The sequence below is a fragment of the Dendrobates tinctorius genome, unplaced genomic scaffold (assembly GCF_039654945.1).
Source record: "Dendrobates tinctorius isolate UK_male_01 unplaced genomic scaffold, ASM3965494v1 ptg000128l, whole genome shotgun sequence".
NCBI classification, from domain to species: domain Eukaryota; kingdom Metazoa; phylum Chordata; class Amphibia; order Anura; family Dendrobatidae; genus Dendrobates; species Dendrobates tinctorius.
The window spans coordinates 20645220-20664995 of record NW_027361796.1 but is presented as its reverse complement, the minus strand read 5'-3'; the positions used below and the strand labels follow the sequence as shown (position 1 = coordinate 20664995).

At 47.3% G+C, this 19776-nt stretch overlaps 1 protein-coding gene across 2 annotated transcripts in view; it reads right to left on the bottom strand.

Moving 5' to 3' along the window:
• The window catches only part of LOC141047585 (perilipin-2-like), a 75406-nt gene that overhangs the window by 32949 nt on the left and 22681 nt on the right, over positions 1 to 19776 (bottom strand). The window contains exon 1 of one of the 2 annotated variants that reach the window (XM_073542731.1): positions 1650 to 1816. The exons of the other annotated variant lie outside the window; for it this stretch is intronic. Within the exon in view, the coding sequence (XP_073398832.1) occupies positions 1650 to 1676 (27 nt within the window). The 5' untranslated portion in view covers positions 1677 to 1816. Of the gene's footprint in view, positions 1 to 1649; positions 1817 to 19776 lie in introns of those variants that run through there. 2 annotated transcript variants of the gene reach the window in all.

The window sequence follows — 19776 nt, the reverse complement described above, 5'->3', positions numbered from 1 at the left end:
AATAGGGATAAAGAGGGACTCTCTTAAACATTTATATGAAGTAGTCAGTATTGGAAGCAGCATCCAAGGGGTTAAACAGATATGGACGGTACAACACTGATCGTGGCTGATGCAGCAAGTTGTCAGCTATAGTGTACAGCCGACAGCTGCTGGATTGTCACCTGTATGGGGATGCTAGTCTCTTATATCTCAGGTCAGTAAAAAGACGTATTGACGGTCATTAAGGGGTTAAGATTGGGAACCCCTTCCTAACCAAGACATCTGGGTAAGTCAGAGGTCATGAAGGGGTTGAAGAGAGCATGTCATGTTTCAACTGTTTATTAACCTGCAGTTTAATAGAGTACTAGAGCTGTGCGGCTGCCGCACTGACAGCCAGGCAGAGATTAATTCCTCCTGGCAGCCTTTGGCTTTCAGTCAGTCACTCCGTACATAGCAAATGGTGGCTGTAACCATTCCCCAGTACAGAGCGACCGCTGGCTCTACAGTGCGAAGCTGTCAGTGACTGACCACAGGCCATGTGCTGAGCAGTGACTGACGCCAAAGCCGCCATAACCGAGAGCTAAAGCTGGAATACACGCTTTGCTCCCAGCAGCAGCTTTAGAGTACAATTAACTTGTGGTTTTTAATTAGTACCCAACAGATTCCCTTTAAAGCGACTCAGAACAGGAACACTTAAAATGAAGTCCTCGTGCTCGGTGCTTCATGGTGGAGCTAATAATTTAAATATGGTACACCTCCCCTCCCACCTGTTTTTGTTAATCACCACCCTTGACTGGCAGCTCTGGTATCAGAGCCAGACAAGGACATAGGAAGGTCCATTTAAACACATCGGCAGCACATCCGATAGACAGGGAGTGCACGGCCAGGAATGTCGTCCATTTACAGTTGTTTATGGACAACGTAGTGGCCAAGACATGCAGTTAGATAGGCACTGAGCGAGAGTCAGACGTGAACCACTGCCAGTCTATGGATAGGAATCATTGACTAGGCTAGCTTACACCTCCTATTGGCAAGCCTTATGCACACCAGATCATACCCCCGTGTTGGCAAGGGCAAGCCACCAGACAAGCTTTAGACGCCCATTAGGACTGGGCACATTATATAGGCCTCTCTCCAGGCAGAGGCATGCAGATAGCACACTCCTTAGATCTGGTGGCTTTAACCCAACACATCCAAGGATTGGTACAAAACAAAAGTGTGTTTGGATTTAAAGATCAAAAACCCCATATTGAGGACCATAAACAGGGGACTACAGGGCCGGGCGCTAACGACTACACTTTACGCTGCGCTCCACAGCACGGTGACGGCTCAGATCTGGCTCCAGAAGGGAAGGAGTCTGCACTCACTTCAGAGAGGACAGCTGTGGCCTGCCATTATCCCCAGGTACAGAGTCCTCACAGGACAGGTCCCACACAGCATAGGGCCAGGCACTGGCAGCTGGCACCCAGGGGCTCTCCTGCTCATGAGTGGCCTCCCACGGTGACTACACAGGAGCCCAGACACAGCTCTGACCATGAGCTGCACGGAGAGCCACCCCTGTGTACAGGGCTCCATGCATGCCCAGCAGTCACGGGTCTATAGAGCCCAGGGTGGAGACAAACAGCAGCTCCTCAGCATCTCTACACCGGTATATAGGACAGAACACAAACCTGCTGCTGCGCCATCGTCTCAGCCATGTTGTCAGGGAAACACAAAAGATAAAACCAGCCAGTACCAAGAAAGCGCTAGCGCCACCTGCTGGACAGCTGACAACCCGGTAAGCACCTGCCGTTCACCGGAGTCAGCACGAACAGGAAGGAATGAGACTGATCACGCCTCAGGCGCCTGCGCGCTTATATGCGGCTAACCACGCCCCCTGTCTCCGGGAAGGCTCCCTGCTCGCTGCTGACTTGTGACGTCACGCAGTGTTCTCTCCTGACTGGTCGGAGGGCGCCGTGCAGCGGTCACACAGGGTATGACAGAGCAGCTGTGTGCTAGAGCGGTGAGCAGGGCCGTGTATGGGCTGAGGTCACGTGCACATATGGCGGTTATTGCTCCGCACAGTGCAGATAGTCCCAGTGGTTCTGCTGCCGGTGTAATTTCTCACTTCTCCCCATACAGGATACATGGCTGCCGGAGTAATCTCTCACTTCTCCCCATACAGGATACATGGCTGCCGGTGTAATCTCTCACTTCTCCCCATACAGGATACATGGCTGCCGGTGTAATCTCTCACTTCTCCCCATACAGGATACATGGCTGCCGGTGTAATCTCTCACTTCTCCCCATACAGGATGCATGGCTGCCGGTGTAATCTCTCACTTCTCCCCATACAGGATACATGGCTGCCGGTGTAATCTCTCACTTCTCCCCATACAGGATACATGGCTGCCGTGTGTAATCTCTCACTACTCCCCATACAGGATACATGGCTGCCGTGTGTAATCTCTCACTTCTCCCCATACAGGATACATGGCTGCCGGAGTAATCTCTCACTTCTCCCCATACAGGATACATGGCTGCCGGTGTAATCTCTCCTTCTCCCCATACAGGATACATGGCTGCCGTGTGTAATCTCTCACTTCTCCCCATACAGGATACATGGCTGCCGGTGTAATCTCTCACTTCTCCCCATACAGGATACATGGCTGCCGGTGTAATCTCTCACTACTCCCCATACAGGATACATGGCTGCCGGTGTAATCTCTCACTTCTCCCCGTACAGGATACATGGCTGCCGGTGTAATCTCTCACTTCTCCCCGTACAGGATACATGGCTGCCGGTGTAATCTCTCACTACTCCCCATACAGGATACATGGCTGCCGGTGTAATCTCTCACTTCTCCCCATACAGGATACATGGCTGCCGGTGTAATCTCTCACTTCTCCCCATACAGGATACATGGCTGCCGGTGTAATCTCTCACTTCCCCCCATACAGGATACATGGCTGCCGGTGTAATGTCTCACTTCTCCCCATACAGGATGCATGGCTGCCGGTGTGATCTCTCACTTCTCCCCATACAGGATACATGGCTGCCGGTGTAATCTCTCACTTCTCCCCATACAGGATACATGGCTGCCGGTGTAATCTCTCACTTCTCCCCATACAGGATACATGGCTGCCGGTGTAATCTCTCACTTCTCCCCATACAGGATACATGGCTGCCGGTGTAATCTCTCACTTCTCCCCATACAGGATACATGGCTGCCGGTGTAATCTCTCACTTCTCCCCATACAGGATACATGGCTGTCGGTGTAATCTCTCACTTCTCCCCATACAGGATACATGGCTGCCGGTGTAATGTCTCACTTCTCCCCATACAGGATACATGGCTGCCGGTGTAATGACTCACTTCTCCCCATACAGGATACATGGCTGCCGGTGTAATCTCTCACTTCTCCCCATACAGGATACATGGCTGCCGGTGTAATCTCTCACTTCTCCCCATACAGGATACATGGCTGCCGGAGTAATCTCTCACTTCTCCCCATACAGGATACATGGCTGCCGATGTAATCTCTCACTTCTCCCCATACAGGATACATGGCTGCCGGTGTAATCTCTCACTTCTCCCCATACAGGATACATGGCTGCCGGAGTAATCTCTCACTTCTCCCCATACAGGGTACATGGCTGCCGGTGTAATCTCTCACTTCTCCCCATACAGGGTACATGGCTGCCGGTGTAATCTCTCACTTCTCCCCATACAGGATACATGGCTGCCGGTGTAATCTCTCACTTCTCCCCATACAGGATACATGGCTGCCGGAGTAATCTCTCACTTCTCCCCATACAGGGTACATGGCTGCCGGTGTAATCTCTCACTTCTCCCCATACAGGGTACATGGCTGCCGGTGTAATCTCTCACTTCTCCCCATACAGGATACATGGCTGCCGGTGTAATCTCTCACTCCTCCCCATACAGGATACATGGCTGCCGGTGTAATCTCTCACTTCTCCCCATACAGGATACATGGCTGCCGGTGTAATCTCTCACTTCCCCCCATACAGGATACATGGCTGCCGGTGTAATCTCTCACTTCTCCCCATACAGGATACATGGCTGCCGGTGTAATCTCTCACTTCTCCCCATGCAGGATACATGGCTGCCGGTGTAATCTCTCACTTCTCCCCATGCAGGATACATGGCTGCCGGTGTAATCTCTCACTTCTCCCCATACAGGATACATGGCTGCCGATGTAATCTCACACTTCTCCCCATACAGGATACATGGCTGCCGGTGTAATGTCTCACTTCTCCCCATACAGGATGCATGGCTGCCGGTGTGATCTCTCACTTCTCCCCATACAGGATACATGGCTGCCGGTGTAATCTCTCACTTCTCCCCATACAGGATACATGGCTGCCGGAGTAATCTCTCACTTCTCCCCATACAGGATACATGGCTGCCGGTGTAATCTCTCACTCCTCCCCATACAGGATACATGGCTGCCGGTGTAATCTCTCACTACTCCCCATACAGGATGCATGGCTGCCGGTGTAATGTCTCACTTCTCCCCATACAGGATGCATGGCTGCCGGTGTGATCTCTCACTACTCCCCATACAGGATGCATGGCTGCCGGTGTAATGTCTCACTTCTCCCCATACAGGATGCATGGCTGCCGGTGTGATCTCTCACTTCTCCCCATACAGGATACATGGCTGCCGGTGTAATCTCTCACTTCTCCCCATACAGGATACATGGCTGCCGGTGTAATCTCTCACTTCTCCCCATACAGGATACATGGCTGCCGGTGTAATCTCTCACTTCTCCCCATACAGGATACATGGCTGCCGGTGTAATCTCTCACTACTCCCCATACAGGATACATGGCTGCCGGTGTAATCTCTCACTTCTCCCCATACAGGATACATGGCTGCCGGTGTAATCTCTCACTTCTCCCCATACAGGATACATGGCTGCCGGTGTAATCTCTCACTACTCCCCATACAGGATACATGGCTGCCGGTGTAATCTCTCACTTCTCCCCATACAGGATACATGGCTGCCGGTGTAATCTCTCACTTCTCCCCATACAGGATACATGGCTGCCGGAGTAATCTCTCACTTCTCCCCATACAGGATACATGGCTGCCGGTGTAATCTCTCGCTTCCCCCCATACAGGATACATGGCTGCCGGTGTAATCTCTCGCTTCTCCCCATACAGGATACATGGCTGCCGGTGTAATCTCTCGCTTCTCCCCATACAGGATACATGGCTGCCGGTGTAATCTCTCGCTTCTCCCCATACAGGATACATGGCTGCCGATGTAATCTCACACTCCTCCCCATACAGGATACATGGCTGCCGGTGTAATCTCTCACTTCTCCCCATACAGGATACATGGCTGCCGGTGTAATCTCTCACTTCTCCCCATACAGGATACATGGCTGCCGGTGTAATGTCTCACTTCTCCCCATACAGGATGCATGGCTGCCGGTGTGATCTCTCACTTCTCCCCATACAGGATACATGGCTGCCGGTGTAATCTCTCACTTCTCCCCATACAGGATACATGGCTGCCGGAGTAATCTCTCACTTCTCCCCATACAGGATACATGGCTGCCGGTGTAATCTCTCACTCCTCCCCATACAGGATACATGGCTGCCGGTGTAATCTCTCACTTCCCCCCATACAGGATACATGGCTGCCGGTGTAATGTCTCACTTCTCCCCATACAGGATGCATGGCTGCCGGTGTGATCTCTCACTTCTCCCCATACAGGATACATGGCTGCCGGTGTAATCTCTCACTTCTCCCCATACAGGATACATGGCTGCCGGTGTAATCTCTCACTTCTCCCCATACATGATACATGGCTGCCGGTGTAATCTCTCACTTCTCCCCATACAGGATACATGGCTGCCGGTGTAATCTCTCACTTCTCCCCATACAGGATACATGGCTGCCGGTGTAATCTCTCACTTCTCCCCATACAGGATACATGGCTGTCGGTGTAATCTCTCACTTCTCCCCATACAGGATACATGGCTGCCGGTGTAATCTCTCACTTCTCCCCATACAGGATACATGGCTGCCGGTGTAATGTCTCACTTCTCCCCATACAGGATACATGGCTGCCGGTGTAATGTCTCACTTCTCCCCATACAGGATACATGGCTGCCGGTGTAATCTCTCACTTCTCCCCATACAGGATACATGGCTGCCGGAGTAATCTCTCACTTCTCCCCATACAGGATACATGGCTGCCGGTGTAATCTCTCACTTCTCCCCATACAGGATACATGGCTGCCGGTGTAATCTCTCACTTCTCCCCATACAGGATACATGGCTGCCGGAGTAATCTCTCGCTTCTCCCCATACAGGATACATGGCTGCCAGTGTAATCTCTCACTCCTCCCCATACAGGATACATGGCTGCCGGTGTAATGTCTCACTTCTCCCCATACAGGATACATGGCTGCCGGTGTAATCTCTCACTTCTCCCCATACAGGATACATGGCTGCCGGAGTAATCTCTCACTTCTCCCCATACAGGATACATGGCTGCCGGTGTAATCTCTCACTCCTCCCCATACAGGATACATGGCTGCCGGTGTAATGTCTCACTTCTCCCCATACAGGATACATGGCTGCCGGTGTAATCTCTCACTCCTCCCCATACAGGATAAATGGCTGCCGGTGTAATCTCTCACTTCTCCCCATACAGGATACATGGCTGCCGGTGTAATCTCTCACTCCTCCCCATACAGGATACATGGCTGCCGGTGTAATCTCTCACTTCTCCCCATACAGGATACATGGCTGCCGGTGTAATCTCTCACTTCTCCCCATACAGGATACATGGCTGCCGGAGTAATCTCACTTCTCCCCATACAGGATACATGGCTGCCGGTGTAATCTCTCACTACTCCCCATACAGGATACATGGCTGCCGGTGTAATCTCTCACTCCTCCCCATACAGGATACATGGCTGCCGGTGTAATCTCTCACTCCTCCCCATACAGGATACATGGCTGCCGGTGTAATCTCTCACTTCCCCCCATACAGGATACATGGCTGCCGGTGTAATGTCTCACTTCTCCCCATACAGGATGCATGGCTGCCGGTGTGATCTCTCACTTCTCCCCATACAGGATACATGGCTGCCGGTGTAATCTCTCACTTCTCCCCATACAGGATACATGGCTGCCGGTGTAATCTCTCACTTCTCCCCATACAGGATACATGGCTGCCGGTGTAATCTCTCACTTCTCCCCATACAGGATACATGGCTGCCGGTGTAATCTCTCACTTCTCCCCATACAGGATACATGGCTGTCGGTGTAATCTCTCACTTCTCCCCATACAGGATACATGGCTGCCGGTGTAATGTCTCACTTCTCCCCATACAGGATACATGGCTGCCGGTGTAATGTCTCACTTCTCCCCATACAGGATACATGGCTGCCGGTGTAATCTCTCACTTCTCCCCATACAGGATACATGGCTGCCGGAGTAATCTCTCACTTCTCCCCATACAGGATACATGGCTGCCGATGTAATCTCTCACTTCTCCCCATACAGGATACATGGCTGCCGGTGTAATCTCTCACTTCTCCCCATACAGGATACATGGCTGCCGGAGTAATCTCTCACTTCTCCCCATACAGGATACATGGCTGCCGGTGTAATCTCTCACTTCTCCCCATACAGGGTACATGGCTGCCGGTGTAATCTCTCACTTCTCCCCATACAGGATACATGGCTGCCGGTGTAATCTCTCACTTCTCCCCATACAGGATACATGGCTGCCGGAGTAATCTCTCACTTCTCCCCATACAGGATACATGGCTGCCGGTGTAATCTCTCACTTCTCCCCATACAGGGTACATGGCTGCCGGTGTAATCTCTCACTTCTCCCCATACAGGATACATGGCTGCCGGTGTAATCTCTCACTCCTCCCCATACAGAATACATGGCTGCCGGTGTAATCTCTCACTTCTCCCCATACAGGATACATGGCTGCCGGTGTAATCTCTCACTTCTCCCCATGCAGGATACATGGCTGCCGGTGTAATCTCTCACTTCTCCCCATGCAGGATACATGGCTGCCGGTGTAATCTCTCACTTCTCCCCATACAGGATACATGGCTGCCGATGTAATCTCACACTTCTCCCCATACAGGATACATGGCTGCCGGTGTAATCTCTCACTCCTCCCCATACAGGATACATGGCTGCCGGGGCGTGGCCTGGAAGCTCATGGTGCAGGCTGCATAGTCAGGGAGCTCCTGCAGACACGAGCTACCACTCGGCTTCAAGCGGCTCAAACAGGCTGATTTTGTCACCTTTGTCTACTAGAGTACCCAGGGAGCACATAGCATGCCGCGAGGACCCCCGAAACTGCGCAGTAACCCGGCAAAGCTTACAGATTTCTACAGCAGGGAAGGGCTGCAGCAATCCAAGATGGCACCGGCATCTCACTCAGGCTCTGCATCCTCCCATCCCTCCTTTAGGGACATCAGAGACAGTGGCGATGGAAACAGAAGATATTCCTCTTACCCAGGCCACAATGCAGCGCCTCTTGTCCTCCCTCAGGAAGGCTCTCCATGACGATATGAAAGGTATGATTGGGGAGCTTAGGCAAGACATTGTTTCCCTGGGTGACTGCACAGACCATATTGAGCAGAAAATGGAATATGCGACTGCTCATAATGTCCTGGCTGATGATTACTCTGCCCTAGAGGAACGTTTTTCGACCCAGCAACTTAAACTATGGGATTTGGAGGACAGATCCCGCAGATGTAACATAAGACTTCGTGGTATTCCTGAGACTGTTACAGAGGCTGATCTGTCTGATCACTTTACGGCCTTTCTCAAAGAGGTTCTCCCTGATGCTCAATCCAGGCCCCTGGGAATAGAAAGGATTCACCGGGTGCCCAAACCCTCCCACATTAATCAATCTCTTCCCAGGGATGTGCTTGCCTGTCTCCACTCTTTTAGGGTAAAGGAAGATTTCATGCATGCAATGAGAGATCAGAGAACCCTTCCGGAGCCCTTTTCAAAAATTGCTGTTTTTCCGGATCTCTCGGCAGGGACCTTAGCCAGAAGAAGAGAGTTTGCGCCCCTGTGTAAGGTGTTAAGAGAAAATAGCATTCCTTATAACTGGGGTTTTCCGGTGAAGATCCGATTTGTGCATATGGAGACAAGATACGTTTTTCACTCACCTAAAAAGCTGGAACAAGCGCTTCGTGATTGGAACCTACTGGTCTCCCCAAAGAGGGGTAGTCCACAACCTGGCCAAGTACAGCCTTCGAGAAGAGTAAGAGCGGACTGGGAGACGGCAGGTTGACCTTCCTAAAACTACTCTAGGTGGCACACAGCCTTAAATTCTTCTTGTGGCCTCTGTCTGCAGATGGCTTTTCTTTCCCTGATGCAGCGTGGGAGAATGGTGTATTCAAAGGGACCTGGTTTTCCCTTTTTTCCCTCTCCTGATGCTGTTTATCTGCCCCATTGCAGTATTCATACTGCCTGTTACGTTTACATAGATGTTCTTTTTATTGTCTGTTTACTTGTTTCCCTCATTTTGAAGTGTATCCCTTTTTGTCGTCCCTGGGTGTGTCTGGTGAGACGTGTTCTCCACAGTTTCGAAACCTTTTTTACACATGACAGTGAAACTTGTTTCTTTAAATGTCAGGGGGCTTAACTCGCCGTTTAAACGCTCTATGTTGTGGGAGGAGGCTCGCCGAAATAAAGCAGATGTATAGTGTATACAGGAGTCCCATATGCTTGAAGGGGACAACCACCGGGTCCGTAGTCTCATGTATCCCACGGCCTTCTTTGCCAATAATACTTCAAAAAAAGCTGGTGTCTGTATCTTTGTTAAAAAGGATACTCCTTTTCAACTCCTCAATGAGATTGCGGACCCGGGAGGGAGATTTATTATTCTGAATTGTGTTATAGATGGTTCAGCATATTCTATTGTTAATGTGTATGCCCCTAACCTCTCCCCTGTGAAATTTATGAGAGAATTGTTAAAAGTTGTGGAGGTGGAGGCTAGAGGCGGAGTTATTATATGTGGTGACTTTAATGTTGTCCCTTCAAGGGCTTTAGACTGTTCACCGCGCTCAAAAGTGGGTCGAGGTGAACTGAGCTCTCTCTGTTTGGAAAAACATTTACATGATGTCTGGAGATACTTACATGCTACAGAGAGGGATTTTTCTTTCTTTTGCCATAGACACAGCTCCTACTCCAGAATTGACTACTTCCTAGTTGACAGCGGAACTCTCCCGGCATGTGTTTCGGCGGAGGTGGGAACAATCTCCTGGTCAGACTATGCTCCTGTCAGTTTGGAAATATCTGTGGGGTTTCGGCCACGGACTCCCTGGCAATGGAAACTAAATCCTGCTCTTTTAACTAGGCAGGAGGTGGGGACGGATGTGGAGGCGCAGCTGGCGGAATACTTCTCCATCAATGATAATCAGTCAGTTTCTGATTAAACTATATGGGAAGCCCACAAGGCTTTTGTTAGAGGCCTTTTTATACAAAGAGCATCCCAACTTAAAAGAGAGCGCGAGCACACTAGAGCGACCTTAGTGGCTGATTTGCAACGGTTGGAATGCATTAACAAGCTTAACCCGTCCCCTTTGGTCTCTAAACAACTGGCCTTAACCCGTTCACAACTCAGGTCCTTTCTATTAGATCAGCATGAGAAGTATTTGAGGAAAATGAAAACTTTTTATGCAATGGGGGACAGAGCGGGTTCATTACTTGCTAAACGTATCAAAAAGAGGGAAAGGTTGGCTCATATTGAGGCCTTGCGAGATCATTCCGGAACCCTTATACGTAACCCCATCGCTATAGCTGAGGTATTTGCACAATTTTATTCTAAATTATATAACAGAGGGAGATGTGAATACCCCGCTTCCATCACAGACAGATATCCAAACCTATCTAGATTCCATCTCTCTCCCAAAATTGTCGCAGACCCAACTTGAGGCCCTTAACTCTCCTTTCTCTTTATCTGAAATAAAGCAGGTTATAAAAACTACTAAACTTCATTCCGCCCCAGGTCCAGATGGACTTCCTAACGATTATTATAGACGTTTTTCTTCTGTTCTTGCCCCATACCTCCTCCGTACTTTCTCCTCGTGGCAAAGGTCTGGGTCGGTCTCTGCTATCTCCCTTCAGGCTACCATTGTCACTATACCCAAGCCAGGTAAATCTACAGAGGACCCGGGAAATTATCGTCCTATCTCATTACTGAACTGTGATGTAAAAATTTTTTCTAAATTATTGGCATCTAGATTGAATGTAATTACCCCGTCCCTGGTTCATCCAGACCAGGTGGGTTTTGTGGCCGGTAGGAGGGCTGGAGATGGCACTAGACGTATGATTGACGTTATTGATGTGGCTGAAAAGATGGGTGTCCCCGGTGTGCTTCTCTCATTGGACGCAGAGGCTTTTGACAGGGTACATTGGGGATACCTTAGCTCTGTCCTTAAAAAGTTCGGTTTTGATGGCCCAATATTGTCGGCTATTCTGTCGTTATACTCTAACCCTAATGCTAGGGTGCTATCTTCAGGTTTTTTGTCCTCCCCCTTCCAGATCACTAACGGAACCCGTCAGGGTTGCCCCCTGTCACCGATTATATTTTCTTTGGCTATAGAACCCCTGGCTGAGTCCATAAGATCTAACAAAAATATTTCAGGTTATCATATAGGTTCACACCACCATTTGATTGGCTTATATGCAGATGACATTATTATCACTTGTACTGACTTGCATAAATCTTTACCGGCTGTTATGACTTCTCTGTCCTTATTCTCAGCAATTTCCTTTTATAAACTTAATGCGACTAAGTCTCTTATTTTTCCCATAGCAGTCCCTTCGCCGCTTCAAGAGAGATTGAAAACAGAACTCCCCTTTACATGGCGGGATGACGGAATTCCATACTTAGGTATAACCCTTACCCGCTCAAAATATATCGCCTCAACTAACATGGGAAACTTGGTCTCAGCTCTAAATTCCGAAATCTCTAGACACCCTTTACATGGTTTTTCGTGGATAGCCCGAGTCCAAGCCTTTAAAATGTTTCTTCTCCCTAAAATTCTTTATTATTTTAGTTCCCTCCCTATTGTAATTCCTTCCAAATTCCTCACTAAACTCCAAAATATTACTAACCGATATATCTGGGCTAATAAAAAACCTAGAGTAGCGGGTAAAATTATGTATCTTCCATATATGGAAGGTGGCATGGGAGTTCCCTACATAGCCGGGTATTATAAGGCTGCTGTTTTAGAAGCGGTGAAAAAGTGGTGGTCAACCCCGCTTGAGAATTTGGGCTGGATTCAGATAGAATCGAGCTTTGTCGAAGGGTCCTCATTACGGTGCCTACTAGAGGCAGAATCGCTCCGGCCGACGCCTTATTCCCCTCCGCTAATTACAATGCAGGCCACCCTTGTAGGTTGGAGACGAGTGGTGGGAGATTGGATCTCACTGCCGCCGAGCCTGATAAATATCAAGGCCCTGTCCTTTCACATACCCTATATTGATCTGCTTCCCTGGATGAAGGCTGGTATCCACTCACTGGGAGATATGTTGTGGGAGGGTACCTTCTCGTCCTTTTCCAAATTATGCTCGAACTTCTCTGGTATAGAGAAAACGGTTTTCCAACACTTCCAAGTGAAACATTTATTATCATCAATACACCGCCTCTCCTTCCCCTTATTACCTGTATGCCCCTCTTCTTTTCAAAAATTTCTCCTATCCAACCCTCACCAGTACAAGGGCTTATCTGCTATATATAAAGCTTGTAATAACCTTTTATTTCCTATAAGACCAACTTATATGTCGCGTTGGGAGGAGGATTTATCTTTTCACGCCTCGGATGAAGAGTGGAGAGCGGGAATAAAAGCAATACAGCGGGCATCTAAATGTATCAACCACCTTGAGACACTAAAAAACATTCATCTTAGATGGTACTATCCCCCGATTATCTAAATTTGGAAAGAATTTCTCCCCTTTGTGCTGGAGACAGTGTGGAGGAAGAGGTACTTTGGCTCACATGTGGTGGAAATGTCCTAGTTTGACTCCCTTTTGGTTAGTTGTCTCAAACTTACTTAAATCTGTGACGGGTATTGATTTCCCTCTATCTCCTCAACTGGCAGTTCTAAATATTGGGATCGAAACACTTCCCCTAGAATTCGTACCCTTGGTCTCGAATATATTGATGGCTGCTAGGATTAGCCTTGCTGCTAAATGGAAGGCCCCGCTCCCGCCTACCCTCGCGGAGTTGGTGGTCAGACTTAACTCAACATTTCATCATGAGTACTTTCTTTCACTAGATGCAGGGGTCAGAGACAGGGTAATGAAGAACTGGGCGGGTTGGGTTTCCCACCCCTTGGCATCTCCCATAAAGTTTAGTACTTAGTCTATACATCGGATCGGATTAGGATTTCTTGAGTCTTACCGAATCCCCCCCCCCTCCCTTCCTTTTCCTACGGTCTCATTGTCTGATATTGTTAATTGTTATTGTTTGCATTTTTGTCTGTCTATATTATGATCTTTGGTTTTCTTTCTGTAAGATCATTTCTGTCTTTGAAAATTTCAATAAAAATTTATTGGATAAAAACAAGGATACATGGCTGCCGGCGTAATCTCTCACTTCTCCCCATACAGGATACATGGCTGCCGGCGTAATCTCTCACTTCTCCCCATACAGGATACATGGCTGCCGGTGTAATGTCTCACTTCTCCCCATACAGGATACATGGCTGCCGGTGTAATGTCTCACTTCTCCCCATACAGGATACATGGCTGCCGGAGTAATCTCTCACTTCTCCCCATACAGGATACATGGTTGCCGGTGTAATCTCTCACTTCTCCCCGTACAGGATACATGGCTGCCGGAGTAATCTCTCACTCCTCCCCGTACAGGATACATGGCTGCCGGAGTAATCTCTCACTTCTCCCCATACAGGATACATGGCTGCCGTGTGTAATCTCTCACTTCTCCCCTTACAGGATACATGGCTGCCGGTGTAATCTCTCACTTCTCCCCATACAGGATACATGGCTGCCGGTGTAATCTCTCACTTCTCCCCATACAGGATACATGGCTGCCGTGTGTAATCTCTCACTTCTCCCCATACAGGATACATGGCTGCCGGTGTAATCTCTCACTTCTCCCCATACAGGATACATGGCTGCCGGTGTAATCTCTCACTTCCCCCCATACAGGATACATGGCTGCCGGTGTAATGTCTCACTTCTCCCCATACAGGATACATGGCTGCCGGTGTAATCTCTCACTTCTCCCCATACAGGATACATGGCTGCCGTGTGTAATCTCTCACTCCTTCCCATACAGGATACATGGCTGCCAGTGTAATCTCTCACTTCTCCCCATACAGGATACATGGCTGCCGGTGTAATCTCTCACTCCTCCCCATACAGGATACATGGCTGCCGGTGTAATCTCTCACTCCTCCCCATACAGGATACATGGCTGCCGGTGTAATCTCTCACTTCTCCCCATACAGGATACATGGCTGCCGGTGTAATCTCTCACTTCTCCCCATACAGGATACATGGCTGCCGGTGTAATCTCTCACTTCTCCCCATACAGGGTACATGGCTGCCGGTGTAATCTCTCACTTCTCCCCATACAGGATACATGGCTGCCGGTGTAATCTCTCACTCCTCCCCATACAGGATACATGGCTGCCGGTGTAATCTCTCACTTCTCCCCATACAGGATACATGGCTGCCGGTGTAATCTCTCACTTCCCCCCATACAGGATACATGGCTGCCGGTGTAATCTCTCACTTCTCCCCATGCAGGATACATGGCTGCCGGTGTAATCTCTCACTTCTCCCCATGCAGGATACATGGCTGCCGGTGTAATCTCTCACTTCTCCCCATACAGGATACATGGCTGCCGGTGTAATCTCTCACTTCTCCCCATACAGGATACATGGCTGCCGACGTAATCTCACACTCCTCCCCATACAGGATACATGGCTGCCGGCGTAATCTCTCACTCCTCCCCATACAGGATACATGGCTGCCGGCGTAATCTCTCACTTCTCCCCATACAGGATACATGGCTGCCGGCGTAATCTCTCACTTCTCCCCATACAGGATACATGGCTGCCGGCGTAATCTCTCACTTCTCCCCATACAGGATACATGGCTGCCGGCGTAATGTCTCACTTCTCCCCATACAGGATACATGGCTGCCGGTGTAATCTCTCGCTTCTCCCCATACAGGATACATGGCTGCTGGTGTAATCTCTCACTTCTCCCCATATAGGATACATGGCTGCTGGTGTAATCTCTCACTTCTCCCCATACAGGATACAGCATGCTGCGATTTTTTTCTCAGACCGATTTTGGCTGATAACAAAAATCGCAAGTGAGATGTCACCCATTCACTAGCATGGGTCAGAGTGCAATCCGATTAAAAATCGGATTGCAATCGTCCAATTTTATCGCCAGTGGGTATGAGGCCTTTAGGTGAGAGACTCACTCGACTTTCTCGCATTGCAGTTGCAAGTGTGACCCCGACCTAAAACTGGGCGTACGTTATAGTGAATGGATCCTTAAGGGTATGTGCACACTTTGCGGCTTTGCCTGTGGAATTTTCTGTGCAGATTCTTCCTCTCTTGGCAGAAAACACAGGTAAAATTCTACGCTGTCCTGATGAGGATTTTCAAGCGTTTTTTTCAAGCGGATTTGTATGTATTTTTTGTAAGCTAAATAAAGATTTGTTATTTAACAAAAAAAAAGAAAAAGAATTGTGATGTAATTTCTTTGTCCAACCCCTTCTTTTACATACTTCATTGAAGACCATAATATCATCAAATGTCCATGTTCACATATATTTAACGACACAAAACAAATATAAGTGAATATTTATATATCTATATTCTATCTCTTTATATATCTATTGATAGATTATCTATCTATAGTGCCGGGTGCTGAGGCGCGAGTTTATCACAATTGTGACCCCGGGCCTTAAACGCAATATCTGCTTAATTAAAAAAAAAAAATGGAAAAAAAATTGCATGGGCTTCCGTGCAATTTTCCAGTCCAGAGAGGGAATGCCAGAAACTGGGGGCAGATGTTTATAGCCTGGGAAGAGGGTAATACCCATGGAATTTCCCAGGCTATTAATATAAGCTCACAGCTGTATAATTAGCCTTTACTGCTATTAAAATATGTGGACCCGTCAAAAAATGACGTGAGGTCCCCCTATAATTTATAGACAGAAAAGGCTATGCAGACAGCTGCGGGCTGATATTAATAGCCTAGGAAGGGGCGATGGACATTGGACCCCCCTGGCTACAAACACAAGCTCTCAGCTGCCCCAGAAATGGCGCATCTCGAGGTGGCATATGGAGTAATAGTTGGGGGGTTGATATCACCTTTGTATTGTAAGGCGACATCAAGCCCGGCTTAGTGATGGAGAGGGTCAATAAGATACCTATCCATTACTAATCCTATAGTTGTTAAGGGGTTAAATTAGCACAGTATTTTAATTAAATAAAACACTAAACACAGTTTCCCATCTTTATTATACTCCTAATTCCTGCGACGTCCTACATCACCTGTTAAAAAAAATAAAAATTTAAACAGCAAACTCCCTGTTCCGACGTAGTCCTTTTAATAACGAGTGTGCCACGATGATCTCCCCGATAGAGCTGTCACATCAGGAGATGTGACCGCTCTACAGGGCCTCCAGTGACACACTGACAGGAAATAATGACTCCTGCAGTGTTATCACTGAGAGTTCACTGGATTTCATGCTCAATTGACAGCAATGCTGTGTGAGAATTTTTTCCACCCAGTGGTGCCGCATGTGGCAACATGAGCTCCAGTGATCTCTGACGGCGGAGTGATCCACTGCGGGAGGATGCCTGCTGTCATTGTATCACCATAGGACCCTGGAGAGCGGTCACATCTGCCGATATGACAGCTGTATAGGGTAGATCGTCGTGGGACAATCGTTATTAAATGGATTTCATCAGAATAGAGAGTATTACTGTTGGTTTTTTGTTTTTTTTTACACTTGAACACAGCAGCCAGTTGATGGTACTACTACTGTCCCATCTTTGGCTAATGCTTTCACTGTAGCAGACATAGCCGGATGGGACTAGTAGTCCCATCGGCTGATGCCTGTCTACATACAGACCCGCATACACACACGCAAATATTCACCGCACACAGTCTCCGCCCACACTTCCTCCTCCCGATTTGCAGTTTCTCACACGCACCTCCGCAGCAAAACCAAGTCTTTTTAAACCTACGGTTTTGCAGATTTGCAAAAAGAATTGACATGCTGTGGAAAATAAAACACTGCAAATCCGCACGTATTTTTCCGCAGCATGTGCACACCAAATTCATGATTCCCATAGATTAACATTGTGCCTTACATTGCATATTTTGTGCAATGCTACATGTCCACAGTGCACCTATACCACATTTAGCAGAAGCATGAGCTGGGCGTAATGTACTGGTCACTACAACGGCTGTTTAGTATTGTGAGGAAAGAATCATAGAATCGTAGAGTTGGAAGGGACCTCCTGGGCCATCTGGTCCAACCCCCTGCTCAAAGCAGGATTCGCTAAATCATCCCAGTTAGATGTCTGTCCAGCCTCTGTTTGAAGACTTCCATTGCAGGAGAACTCACCACTTCTCGTGGCAGCCTGTTCCACTCATTGATCACTCTAACTGTCAAAAAGTTTTTTCTAATATCTAATCTGTGTCTCCTCCCATTCAACTTCATCCCATTGCTTCTAGTCTTTCCTTGTGCAAATGAGAATAAAGTTGATCCTTCTACAATGTGACAGCCCTTTAGATATTTGTAGACAGCTATTAAGTCTCCTCTCAGTCTTCTCTTTTGCAAACTAAACATTCCCAAATCCTGCAACCTTTCCTCATAAGACAGGGTTTGCAGACCGGTCACCATTCTGGTCGCTCTTTTCTGAACTTGCAGAGGGAGACATAAGCGCAATATAGGGTCTTATCCCACAAATACAGTAAGCGGTTTGACAAAAAATTGCTCACCTGATAGTAGGTATTCAATGTATGTATAGAAAAGGGCTGCCGCAGATCCACAAGTCGGTCACCAACTATATGAAACAGAGCTCTGCAAAGGAATACGTGGATTTCGTCCGCGCTGCCCAAATGATGGAATTCCAGAAGGTTAATAAAGTTTGACAGTGGTTTATTCTACACGTTTCAAGGTTTTTTTTGCAACCTCTTCTTCAGGAAATACCACATGAAGCATACATAGGTGGTGCATTAAGTACACACAGATTTCAAAAAAATGAGCTCCAAACAGTCAGATGACACATGTCAAAGTTTATAGTTGGCAGACAGTATAAAAATTCATAGTAAGAGTTAGAAGCTGTTCTTATATTGACATGTCTATTCTAATTTCACAGGTTGTTGAACAAAAGGAAAAATAAATAAGGAAAATTAAACAACACATATATACTGAGCAAGAAAAGCAAATCTCGGACACGAACTCCTAAAGATATGCCTCAGCTTCCTCTAGATCTGCCGCCTGACAATTAGACCACTCGGCTATACTAACAAGTTCCTGCAAGTGTATCCAATGTGGAAGAGACATATGTTGAAGAAAACCATTAGTTAAAAATTATATTGTAAGGATTTAATTTTAATCAATTAAAAATAAATGTTTTATTAATAAAAAATATAGAATATATTTTTTTAAAAACTTGGGTTCAGCTTATTATTCCTATTTAATGATGAATTATAATAAAGGGGAAAAATCCCTCATCTGCCAAAGCTCAGTGGCAGAGTGGGAAGGCGGCTGTGCTCCACACCTGCACCATTGCATACACCTTCAGGATCGTACCACAGGAGGAGCACTCAGCCCTTCTCCAAATACCACATGGCTGTTAAAAACTCCAGCACAGTCAGATTATACAGCTGCCAGTGTAAGTCACATACCAAAGTTTAACCCCTTCACTCCCAAGGGTGGTTTGCACGTTCATGACCGGGCCAATTTTTACAATTCTGACCACTGTACCTTTATGAGGTCATAACTCTGGAACGCTTCCATGGATCCCGGTGATTCTGACATTGTTTTCTCGTGACATATTGTACTTCATGATAGTGGTAAAATTTCATTCAAATAACTTGCGTTTATTTGTGAGAAAAACGGAAATTTGGCGAAAATTTTGAACATTTCGCAATTTTCCAACTTTGAATTTTTTTGCCCTTAAATCACAGAGATACGGCACACAAAAAACTTGATAACTAACATTTCCCACATGTTTACTTTACATCAGCACAATTTTGGAACCAAAATTTTTTTTTGTTAGGAAGTTATAAGGGTTAAAAGTTGACCAGCGATTTCTCATTTTTACAACACCATTTTATTTTTAGGACCACATCACATTTGAAGCCACTTTGAGGGGTCTATATGATAGAAAATACCCAAAAGTGACACCATTCTAAAAACTGCACCCCTTAAGGTGCTCAAAACCACATTCAAGAAGTTTATTAACCCTTTAGGTGCGTCACAGGAATTTTTTTGAATATTTAAAAAAAAATGAACATCTAACTTTTTTTCATAAAAAAAATACTTCAGGTTCAATTTTTTTTATTTTACCAAGGGTAAAAGGAGAAATTGAACTGCAAAAGTTATTGTGCAATTTGTCCTGAGTACGCAGATACCTGATATGTGGGGGGGAACGACTGTTTCAGCGCATGGCAGAGCTCAGAATGGAAGGAGCGACGTTTGACTTTTTCAATGCAAAATTGGCTGGAATTCAGATTGGACGCCATGTCACGTTTGGAGAGT